The sequence below is a fragment of the Lathyrus oleraceus genome, chromosome 1, assembly GCF_024323335.1.
Source record: "Lathyrus oleraceus cultivar Zhongwan6 chromosome 1, CAAS_Psat_ZW6_1.0, whole genome shotgun sequence".
Lineage (NCBI taxonomy): Eukaryota > Viridiplantae > Streptophyta > Magnoliopsida > Fabales > Fabaceae > Lathyrus > Lathyrus oleraceus.
This window is the reverse complement of record NC_066579.1, coordinates 421,381,934-421,394,049: the sequence shown is the minus strand read 5'-3', so window position 1 is coordinate 421,394,049 and position 12,116 is coordinate 421,381,934. Positions and strand designations below refer to the sequence as shown.

At 32.2% G+C, this 12,116-nt stretch overlaps 2 protein-coding genes across 2 annotated transcripts; one reads left to right on the top strand and one right to left on the bottom strand.

The window, feature by feature from the left end:
* Positions 1 to 358: 358 nt before the first annotated feature.
* On the top strand, positions 359 to 1,904 carry LOC127078511 (probable aspartic proteinase GIP2). The gene has a single exon (XM_051018959.1). The coding sequence runs from the start codon at positions 415 to 417 to the stop codon at positions 1,672 to 1,674; it is 1,260 nt and encodes a 419-aa protein (XP_050874916.1). The 5' UTR covers positions 359 to 414; the 3' UTR covers positions 1,675 to 1,904.
* Positions 1,905 to 2,034: 130 nt separating this feature from the next.
* Positions 2,035 to 9,138, bottom strand: LOC127078502 (dihydroxy-acid dehydratase, chloroplastic). The gene is made up of 14 exons (XM_051018951.1): positions 8,535 to 9,138; positions 8,385 to 8,456; positions 7,713 to 7,760; positions 6,977 to 7,131; positions 6,712 to 6,906; positions 6,523 to 6,634; positions 6,263 to 6,332; positions 6,110 to 6,168; positions 5,861 to 5,984; positions 5,684 to 5,754; positions 3,864 to 3,965; positions 3,477 to 3,557; positions 2,718 to 2,876; positions 2,035 to 2,352 (listed from the first exon to the last, which is right to left on the bottom strand). The coding sequence occupies exons 1-14, from the start codon at positions 9,027 to 9,029 to the stop codon at positions 2,302 to 2,304; spliced, it is 1,794 nt and encodes a 597-aa protein (XP_050874908.1). The 5' UTR covers positions 9,030 to 9,138; the 3' UTR covers positions 2,035 to 2,301.
* Positions 9,139 to 12,116: the final 2,978 nt, after the last annotated feature.

Here is a 12,116-nt window from a genome sequence, read left to right as displayed (position 1 = left end):
TAACAATTTATATTTATATATTAACTATTACTAATTCAAAATGAGAGAAATATTGAATTAAAAATATTAATTAAGAATATAAAAACTAAAATTGTATTGAAAATTAAAAACAACCCTTATTTTGGAATCAATTTTTGCAAACGTGGCCGTTATTTTGAGAGTATTATATTTATGAAACTTTAAATTAACTTATAAGATTATAAGTACACACAACAAAAACGACCTTAATGAAAGATTTTTCAATATTCTAATTTTCAAACTCAACTACAAATTAAATAGCCACTCTTTTTGACAATACTCAAAATGTACGATAGTCAAATTATAGTCATAAACCATATGCTCCACCATCTTGTATAAAAGCAAAGCACAACTCCATAAACTAATCACACAACAACAATATCTTCATCATTCACAATGTCTTCTTCTTCTCTCAGCATCCATTTCTTCCTCATATCACTATCCTTTTTCTCACTTTCTTCTTTATCAGCATCCTCTCAACCAAACTCCTTCAATCTTCCCATCAGAAAAGATCCATCAACCAATCTTTTCTATACATCACTTGGCATAGGAACTCCTAGAACAAATTTCAATCTAGTCATTGATCTTGCAGGAGAAAATCTCTGGTATGACTGTGATACTCACTACAATTCATCATCCTATACTCCTATTCAATGTGGCTCTAAACAATGTCCAGAAATTGGATGTATTGGTTGCAATGGCCCCTTCAAACCAGGTTGCACTAACAACACATGTCCTGCTTCTGCAACCAACTCATTAGCCAAATTCATATTTGGTGGTGGCCTTGGTCAAGATTTCATTTTCATTTCTCAATACAAGGTTTCTGGTTTGCTTTCAAGTTGCATTGATACTGATTCATTTCCATCATTCACTGGCAATGAATCGGCACTTAATGGCTTACCAAAAAACACCAAAGGAATCATTGGTCTTTCAAGATCAAACCTTTCATTACCCAAACAGCTTGCTTTGAAAAACAACCTTCCGCACAAATTCTCTCTTTGTTTGCCTTCTTCAAACAAACAAGGATTCACTAACTTGCTTGTTGGATCAGATAAATTGCCTAAATTTGTTCAAACCACACCACTCATTGTCAACCCTGTTTCAACAGGTGCTGTTTCTGTTGAAGGTGTTCCTTCTAATGAATATTTTATTAATGTGAAAGCTATTAAGATTGATGGACATGTTTTGAACTTAAAGCCTTCTTTGTTGTCCATTGACAAAAAGGGAAATGGTGGCACCAAAATTAGTACTATAACTCCTTTCACTGAATTGCAAACTTCTGTTTACAAGCCATTCATTCGTGATTTCCTTAAGAAGGCTTCAGACAGGAAACTAAAGAAAGTGGAATCAGTGGCACCATTTGAGGCTTGTTTTGACTCAACTAGCATTGGAAATTCTGTACCAAGAATTGATCTTGTGCTTGAAAAGGGAGTGCAGTGGACAATTCATGAAACCAATTTGATGGTAAATGTAAAGAAAAATGTAGCATGTCTTGGAATTGTGGATGGAGGAACAGAGCCAAGGATGTCTTTTACAAAAGCTTCAATTGTTATTGGTGGACATCAATTGGAGGACAATCTTTTGGTGTTTGATCTATCTTCCTCAAAGTTGAGCTTTACTTCCTCGCTTTTGGTTCATAATGCAACTTGTTCCTAAATCCTACTCTTGAAATAATTAATGATATAGTTTTATTAAGAAATTAGATATGTTGCAGCTTCTATTTCTTATTTTTCTAAGCATTTGCTTGCTTTGAATAATGCAAAATAAAATTGTTGTGTTGTTCTGCAACTTGTTTGACAGCACATAACATGTAATCCTATTTATGAAAAATTATTATTGTGCCTATAAATAATGAAATCTATATGTAAGCTATGCTTTTGTCTGCATTCCCTTTTTTTATTTGTAATTTTGACTTATTTCAATTACTTCGACAATTTTCTTGAAATGTCTATCACGTAAATTTGATTGATTTGAGATAAAATGTGTTGGCATGCATTCCTCTTAATGATTGTTGAATTTTTGCCAAGAAATAAATTTAACATTTCATAATTAACTGATAGTACAACATTATTTATATTTGATACAATAGAAAGAAACAAGAGCAAAGAGAGGTGGTGGGATTCAAGTCTAACAATGTACCAAAAACTAATGAAACTAAAAATAAAGTTACATCAAGATACATAGAAATGCACCATCTAAGCGAAAATAGTAATACCTCATCAAAATTCTACTATAAGACATTATTGGATTTCGCTCTACAACCCATCAAAATTGTGGTTCTCTCTACTCGTCTGTTACACATCCGCTAGAAGCAGGTTTCACGTTTTTAATATACTGGATCAACAAAGACGAGGGATTTGCTTGGATTAGAAAAATGGAAGAATTAACAAGAGACAAAGTTAGTTCATATTTCATTATCCACAAGGTGCTATGTATTTTTCTGTGTGGATCTTGCAACTGTCACATGGTACAGTCTATTGCAGAGCAATTGGACTAAGAGAAAGAAAAAATATAATTTTCTCATTTAATTCAACCATACAGCCAGTGCGAATGATCCATTCTCAATTATCAAATAACTTGGGAGAACTAAATTTTTCCCAATACCAGTGGTATTTCATTATAGCATAAGAAACAAAAATGTAACAAAATGTCAGGAAATATTTAAACATAATCTTTTTTAGGAGTTTTTGGTCTCATACCTTGTAAAGAACACCTTGGTTAGCTTTGTATGGTGGAGCAACCCATTTCTCCCTGCGTGCCTGCAACTCCTCGTCTGTAACTAATACATCAATTCTCTTGTTCTGAACATCAATGTTGATAACGTCTCCATTTTGAATCAAACCAATTGGACCACCTTCCTATACAATTAAAGATGCCCATAAAAATATTATTGGTTAGCTACATGAAACTACAGTTTAGATTTTCCTAATCTCCATAGAGAAAGTAAAAACACAGACAGTCTTAACCTCTAATTGAGAGCATTAAAAGGAGTGAACTTGTTCATAATTCCAGTAAAGAACCACTATCTTCAACAGTCACAAACAAGTATTGTATAATAAACTCACGGTTACACACTCAAATCCTATAGAATAGGATGGCAACGTTGAAAATGCATTCAAGTTGCACTTGGCTGCGGTAGAATGCATTTTTCTAAATAGACAATATGGTCACAAACTCAGTTACTTTTCGGAATGAACTTCAAGCGGATAAAAAGTAAAACATGCACAACTCATTGTTCACTTCATACCCTTTAAAAGAACCAAACCAGCTGGTTCTGTGAAATTTGAAATTGATGGTACTCCAAGAGCAGAAGAAAATGTTCCTTATATAAGATAATTATATGCATACCCCAATTCCATTTAACCTAATTTAAAGATTGCAGTTCACACATGATGCATCTGAATATATTTAGCATACTATAGCAGTACAAAAATGATTGAAAAGCATGGTCAATTCACCTGTGCTTCGGGGCAAATATGACCGACCACAAACCCATGTGAACCTCCTGAAAATCTTCCGTCAGTCAATAAAGCAACATCCTGCAGTATCGAAAGAAAATATCCTTAAGAAGCTTCACTTCATCATGGTTCTCAAAGCTTGAAAAAAGGTAGTCCTGTTTCTATTGAAAAACCTAATGACTGGCGAACACCTTTGAACACACATGGATAAAAAAAAATATAGAAAGAAACTTTCATTCTTACTAAGATTTTAACATATGGAAAATAAATGTATGAAAATTGTAAAAGTGCTTGTTTAGGTCAATTCAGAGTAAAAATGGACAACCATTTTACAAACCAGGTAAATAGATAAAAATGAAGATATAATTATACAAAGCTAAGACAGACCTTCCCAAGCCCTGCTCCCATTATTGCACTTGTTGGTGTTAACATCTCTGGCATTCCCGGGCCACCTTTAGGCCCCTCTCCCCTGATTACAACAACTTTTCCCTGAAATGATGAATTTCATACAGAGGAAATCAATAAGAGCTTCATTTAGTTGCCTTTGACTGTGGTTATATCTATGTAAAAGAAATCAATAGTGACAACTGAAAAGGCTGTGAAATGGAAGCAATTTGAACAAAATTCATAATTAGCATAGTTCAAACGAGAAACTATGCAGTTTGATAAGGAAACATTAACGTCTAAGTTTTCTTACGCTTAAGGTATGTCTAAATCCATGAGATGAACAGGGTAAGTATGAGTTTTGTTAAGCATGACATTGTGTAGGCATGCCCGTTTCAAGACAACACCCCCAGCAGAATGTGAGTCGAGTGATTCAGGGGAAAGTTGTGATACATTAAAATGAATCAAGATTCCGGCTGTGATTTATGTCAAAAAGAAATACACACTATGATTTGTATCAATTGAGTTCAATTTCGTTTTGGATCAAGATACAACTCACGTGTATCATAGGATACTAATAACCATGCTCTAATTCTCTTGTAATGATTTGATTTACCTTTTCCTTAGTCTCCCATTACTTCTAGTATTGGATTATCTTTCATCTTGTCTACCCTCCTTATTTTTCATACATGGTTATTTCTTCATACATGTCCAGTTTGCTTAAGACGAGACACTACTATCTTTTTTTACAATTTAAACTACTCTAAATTTTCTCCAATGATTTCATCCCCAATCCTATCCACTTCTGCGTGCCTTCTCGGCCATCACAACATTCTCATCTTTGCAATGCTAAGCCTTGTTGATTTGTTACCACTTGGAATTTAAACCTATATAACATTGCAAGTCTTATAGTTGTGCAATACAACTTTCCTTTAGGCTTGAGTGATACCTTTTGAGCATAATTTATAGCCAAATCATTCCCCCATTTCATCCACCCTACTTGGATCCGATGGTTGACATCCCCTTATCTCCCATTTGTTTTGCGCTATAGACCAATAAAATCTAAATGTGAGACTAGTAATATGGTATATGGATATTCTTCAATTTTACCTCTAAGCTATCATTTATGCCTCCCGCTAAGCAATAAGCATACAATCTATATACTCAGTTGATTTTTTTACTAGAATGAAAGCCATGAATTTCAAAGCCTTGCCTCCAAATATCTAACACAACATTTATTTCTTCTCTTGACCATCCAAAAATATATAATTTGCAAAATAATGCTCAGTAGCAGCACCATTTCTTGAAGATGCTCAGTAAGCACATGAAGAAACAAAATGAAAATATACAGGCTACCATTGGTGTAAAACTATTTAATAAAATATTATGTGGCTCACATTATGTTCTCTCACAAACTCTTCTATCTACAGTCTTCCACAAAATATCTCTAGGGATCCTATGATACAACTTTTCCAAATCAACAAAAAAATGTAAATATTCTTTACTACCACAATATCTCCGATAGTCTTTGCAGGTCTGTTCTACTTAGCTAACTTGCGAAGCATCCGCTATACTAAATGGTCTCTAGACCACCATTTTCCTGCAACAATACCCAACTCACTTTCTTAATCCATTATCCATCATACTTCCATACAGTACTTGTTAAGACTCTGGTTAACTTACACCAATCAACTTGAATTAACATAGGTTGATTACTTTTCTACCACATATTAACTAGTAAACCTGTCAAAAATATCAATTCCTGACACTTCATTCACACATCATCTTGAGTCTCTTGACAACACTATGAAATAAGGAAATACCTTAAACCTCGAAGGATCCTCTGAAATGGCAGCAATCATTGCCTCCTCTCCTTCAAAAATAAGTGCGGGACCTATATAATAATCCATGTCAAGAATAAGTCGTGGTATGGAAAATTGGGTAAAATAAACAAAACAAAACAAAAAATAACTCCAAGAGAACAGCACGAGAAGGTTCACCAGAGAAGTACAAGCCCTCTTTTCCAGTAATTTTAGCAACAGAACCCTGTGGTGCAACGTTTCCATATAATATTTGAATATGAGCTGTCTTCTTGATGGGATTTTCAATTGGCCTTATTATTTCCTGAATCACATCATAGAAAACTTGTAGGTTATCATGTGATCATTTTATTAACAATCCAGCCGTTGCAATTGTGGAGCACTACATAGCAATATGATACACATGTCACAGACAGAACAAGCTCATACCTGCCCTTTGGACAAAGGAGGGAAAAGTTCTGCGTTTTCAGCTAGGGTCTTTCCAGTGACTATACAGGAGGTATATGCGTGTTAGCGATGTGTACATTTTTTATTTTATGGAAAAATTACTCAGTAATTAAGACACAAAGGCAAGTACAATACCAGTCAAACAGTCACCATCTAAAAGGCCTTGCTCAAGAAGGTAGCGGATAACTGCTGGGGTCCCTCCAATCTTTCAAAAAAATGAAAAGAATAGGGGATTTCAAGCTCAGTTAACAATGATAATTAAAATAGCATAAATACCAATAGCATGACCAGGAAAAAATCTTGACAATAATAAAGTAAATTTCATATATAAACAATATCAACAAAAATAATAATACTATTAATAGAGAGAATATATCAAATAAATCAGTACATACCTTATGAACGTCTTCCATAACATATTTCCCACTAGGCTTAAGATCAGCAATGAAAGGAACTTCATCACTAACCTTCTGAAAATCATCAAGAGTCAAATCAACGCCAACAGACCTGCAAAATTCATTACATGAGGTTTCTCTAAGGATTACGTATAACAAGAGGCTCACCGTAACTAATATTCTACTCACTTGGCAATAGCAATTAAATGCAACACAGCATTTGTAGATCCACCAAGGGCCATAACTATAACCATTGCATTACGTAATGATTTGCGGGTGATGATATCTCGGGGCTTCAAGTCCATCCTCAATAACTCAAGAAGATATTTTCCAGCTAACCGACACTCGTCCAACTTCAGTGGATCCTCGGCAGGGGTAGATGAACTATGGAAAGAACAAATAAGGATAAGCACACTAAAAATAGACAGCGCCAAAAATCTACCTATGTACTTACCTATATGGAAGAGACATGCCCATAGCTTCTATTGCAGAAGCCATGGTATTGGCTGTATACATTCCACCACAGGCCCCAGCACCAGGGCAAGAGTTGCGGATAACATCTTGTCTGTGTTCATCACTAATGGATCCACTCACATATTCTCCATAGATCTGCATGAAAACAATGAAAAATTAATAATATGAGTAGCATAACCCTGATAGTACGAATTCAGTTATTGATACACAGGGAAAACAAATTTTTATTATGGACTAGCATTCCACACATGAACTATAAGCATTTCATCTTTCAGTTTAGAAGGAAAAAAACTTTAATCTCGAAGAAGATGGTGCAAGAACAAAAGGATAGACCATAATCCTTGACAATAAATATGCATGTTTGGTTTATACTTCCAATTTTCACTTTTAATCACAAAACAAACAAAAAAACAACTTTTTTCACTTTATGAGCAATTTTCATAGTTTGTAAGAAAGACAAATGAAAGCTATAAAAAGTTGTAAAGAGCTTTGAGAACTCAAGCCCTAAAATCTCTCTTATAATATCTCTAAAAATAATAATAAAAGAGAAATGTTCCATTAATTGTAAAGAGCTTTGAGAACTCCTTTTAAGTCTACATTCTCTCTATCTATTCCTCTCCAGTTTAAAATTGTTCGTAGAGTCTACATTTGAAGAGTATACAATAAAATAAAAAATGTTCAACCACAGTAACAGATGGGACAATGATTTTTCGTACCTGAAAGGCAGACACTATGTCGAATGTATCACCCTTAAAGTGACCAGGCTGGAAAAAAAAAATGTAGATTAATAAATATACCAAGATTGGAAGTCAGAACCAAATTTCAACAATAACAACAACTTCCATAATTTTCAATAAAGAAGTAAGCAATCAGTAGTTGATAGTAACCTCCAAAAGGCCATGTGAAAGGAGCAGACAGCATGAATAAATAAAAGATACAATGCAAAATATAAGGCAATGCCTTTAACTCCAGTTCTCTAATAACCAAATATCCCCTGAAGCACGTCAATTTTAATCCAGGGATTCAGATCTAAATTAAATTGCATTAAAATTCCCAGAAAGTTTTAACAAATGCATACCATCTGCACAGTGGCATGAATACTATGAACAACTTCAAACAAAACCATATTCATTGCCTTAATTCCCAACATTAAGTCTAACCCTACAACCCTTACTTCAAAGAAACCATAAACAAAACCAATACTCTTCATAATAAAAACTCACAATCCACCCTGCCTACATATTTACCAAATAACAGTAACAATACTAACAAACCAAGATATTCAAATTAATACTTGTCTTGAAGAGTTTTTCCCCCTATCAAAGAAAAATGCAACAAGATTCACCCTTTTAGTTCAGTCATTTCAGCAAACAATTGAACCATCATACCTTTATAGTCCCACCATAAACCATAATACTCGGTCTATTAAGCCTTCCCATTGCAATGATTGTACCTGGCATCTATAGAATCATGATTGGATATTAGATACATAACAAAATTGCAACAAAAAAAGATCAAATCAAAAACAAAGATCTTACATTTTTGTCACAACCAGGGATGGAGATATTCCCATCATACCATTGAGCAGCCATAACAGTCTCAATACTATCAGCAATAAGGTCCCTAGACTGCAAACTATAACACATCCCTCTAGTCCCCATGGAAATAGCATCACTAACACCAATTGTATTAAACCTAAACGGAATCATACCAGCTTCCGCCACACCTTCTTTAACAACCTCAGAGAGACGAAGAAGATGCATGTTACAGGTGTTTCCTTCGTACCAAACGGAGGAAACTCCGACTTGAGGTTTCTTCATGTCATCTTCGGAAAGACCAACGCCGTAGAGAATGGCTTGCGATGCGCCTTGGGATTTTGGTTCGGTGATGCGGGAACTGTATTTGTTGAGCTTGACCTGGGTGGATTGGGGAGAGGGGGAGTCAATTGAGACGGAAGCTTTTACCACGCGCCGGGGAGAAGCATGAGTAGGGAAGATGGGGGAGTAGGTTGGGGAGAAGAGAGTTGACTGCATTGTTGGATTTGGGTGGCGGAGACGGCGGAGATAGCGGAGGAGTGAAATGGAGAGTGGAAAAGGGGGTTTAGGAGAAAGAGAAAGTGGGTTTATGAATTACTATGTGTTTATAGTATTATTCATTTTTTCTTTTTAACCTTCTAGTTGAATGTAAAAAATAAAAAATTAGGATACATTTTTTTGAAAATAAAATAAAATTATACTAATAATCACCACGAAACTGGACAAACATGAAATGGAATCTCCATGCACTTAATTTTTGTCTCATCCACATATAATCGGCATTTTTTCGATTGTTTGATTAATATCCCAGTATTATAATTTATATATATTTCTAATATAAAAATATGTTTAATCTGAAATTTTAATTGTTTAATTTTAATCCAATTATAAAAAACAAATTTAATGACAATGTAAAAAATATAATATATCCATTCAATTAAAATATTTTAAAATATTAAATTATATAAATAATTTAAAATTTATAAAATGACTTAATAAAATACATAAATATTAATGGTTGAGAATATAAAAATGATTTAGGCATCGGTCTATCATCCATTTTCTTAAAAGAAAATATCAAATACTTAAAATTTTCTTAAAAGAAAATATCAAATACTCAAAATTATGCCAGAGAACAATGGCTTGAAAATATTCGATAAGAAACTTATATTTTCACATCGTCAATCAATTACTCACGTGTATCCCACCAAATTATAAATTTAATTTTAAAATAATAATATGAAATTAAAAAATCTTATAATTCTATTAGATAATTATGTAAAACTAATTTACATCAATATTCTAACTTTAATCTCTTGTATCTTTAATTATTTTATTATTTTTAACTCTTATTATCTTACACGGATTTTGAAATATTTAGGAGTATAATCTAATATTTAAGATTATGATGTATTCAGAATAATCAAATATAAAAATGTAATTGATTTGATCAATCAATTACTCGAGTGTATCCCCAAATTACAGGTGTATTCCACCAATTACTCACGCGTATCATTCTATAAAATATATTTACATCGTCAATCAATTCCTCACTCCACCAAATTACACGTTTGATTTTAAAATAATGTTATGACATGAGAGAATCTTATAATTCTATTGGATTAAAACTAATTTACATTCATAATCCATTACCTTTAATCTTTTGTTAAATAAAATCTTTAATTATTTTATTATTTTTAACTCTTATTATCTTACACGGATTTCGAAATATTTAAGAGTATAATGTAATATTTAAGAGTATGATGTATTTAGAATAATCAAATATAAAAATGTAATTGATTTTGATTTAAAATTTACAATTAATTTAGATTATTATTTTTTTGTTGTATTTTTATTTTAAAGTTCATTTTAGTTTCTTAGTTTTAAAAAAAAATTATATTTGTCTTAAACATATACGATATTACTTTTTTGTCTATTTAATCACAAATTTAAGTAATAATTAGTAAGTTTTTTTCATCTTTAATTAGACTAAAAAACTAATATAATACAATTTGAAGAGTTAAAAAATTACTATAAATTTTTTTAATTTAAAAAATTAAAATAAAATTTAAAATTGATTTAAAATAATATTAAATAGTTAATTTTATTATTTATCAATTGAATTAATAGTGTTTTAGTATGTAATGATATTGCCGGCAAAAGAAGTATACACGGAAATTTTTATGAAAGTTACTTCCATTCTAGTTGCTTATGTTAAATAAAATAGTTGACTAATCTTGTTTATTTTTTATTTTATTTTTAAATAATATGATTTATATATATTAAATCATATTTTATAATTAACATTTATGTTGGTAAAAAGTTTCTAGATGAAATTATAATATCATTTAATAATTTATATTTGAGTTTTTTAAGAGTGTATTAATATTTTTAATTTTAGGGAAGAAATAAATTATTGATTTTTAGAGATAAAGTATATCTTTATAAGTATGAAAATTTTAATGCTTCAATTTGTTTATTTGAAGTTGGAGAATAATAATATTGACATTTATTAAATTTGAATTTCCGGGACTTCTCAATTTAAATTGTAATAATATCTTAATTTTGTTGAGAATGTAATTCATGTTGTCATTGAAACACCTGGTTATCGAAGTGTCGAGAAGTTAGCCTAACATAGATTTTTACTTATACTCAATTTCGCAGTGTTAGTAAAATTGGATATTTGGACTTTGCTTGAGGAGGAAACAAGTCCAAAATCTATAAATATGAAGTAATCATAATTGATTGTAACATAACACAATAGAAATTAAGTTGCACAATTGAATAAATCCCAGTTTGAGAACAGAGAGTTACTCTGCATAAATTATTCTTCTTCTTCCCTTATTTTGATAAAATCTTAATTCTCTTTCTTCCCAATTTTCATCTTTTAATTCTTCTTTCATTAACAATTGTGCAATAATATAATCTTGCAACCTAGTGTGATTGATTCACTCGAGTGAAGAGTGAAGAACAAGAGGAAATTCGATCAGTGTGATTGAATCTTGTTCATCGAGATTTGGTTTAGAATTCTCTATAGGTTTTGGTGAATTTTTTGAAGGGAAATAGGTGAATTTCTAACTGTTGATATCTAGAGCATTGGCTGAGCGATTTGTGGGAAGCAAAACACGATGGTGATGAATCATCCAAACTGACATTTTCCAACGAGTCTCCCAATTCTGAAGAATCTGAATTATGAGAATTACTGCAAGAAGGTAAAGGTTGTCTTTCGCTATCAAGATCTTTGGGATCTTGTGAATGAGGAAGTGACGTCGCTTGCAGCAAATGCGACGAATGAAGAAAATGTTGCACATAAAGAATTGAAAAAGAAAGATTATAAAGCTCTCTTTATGATCCACCAAAGCGTTGATGCAGACAATTTCGAAAAGGTTAGTAATGTTGAATCAGCGAAAGAAGCATGGGAAATTCTTGAAAAATCATTTGGAGGCGCAGAAAAGGTGAAAGAAGTGAGGTTACAAACTCACAAAAAACGTATGAATTACTTCAGATGGAAGACAATAAAAGCATAAATGATTTTTTCACTGGGGTTACAAAGCTAGTGAATCAAATCAAGGTATGTAGAGAAGT

What these genes read in the sequence shown, in the direction of transcription:
- LOC127078502 (XM_051018951.1), bottom strand. Translation starts at nt 9,029, where the DNA reads ATGCAGTCAACTCTCTTCTCCCCAACCTACTCCCCCATCTTCCCTACT. An exon ending in GGCATGTCTCTTCCATATAG is followed by an intron (nt 6,907 to 6,976) that starts GTAAGTACATAG and finishes TTCTTTCCATAG; the next exon opens with TTCATCTACCCCTGCCGAGG. An exon ending in TGGGAGCAGGGCTTGGGAAG is followed by an intron (nt 3,558 to 3,863) that starts GTCTGTCTTAGC and finishes TCGATACTGCAG; the next exon opens with GATGTTGCTTTATTGACTGA.
- LOC127078511 (XM_051018959.1), top strand. Translation starts at nt 415, where the DNA reads ATGTCTTCTTCTTCTCTCAGCATCCATTTCTTCCTCATATCACTATCC.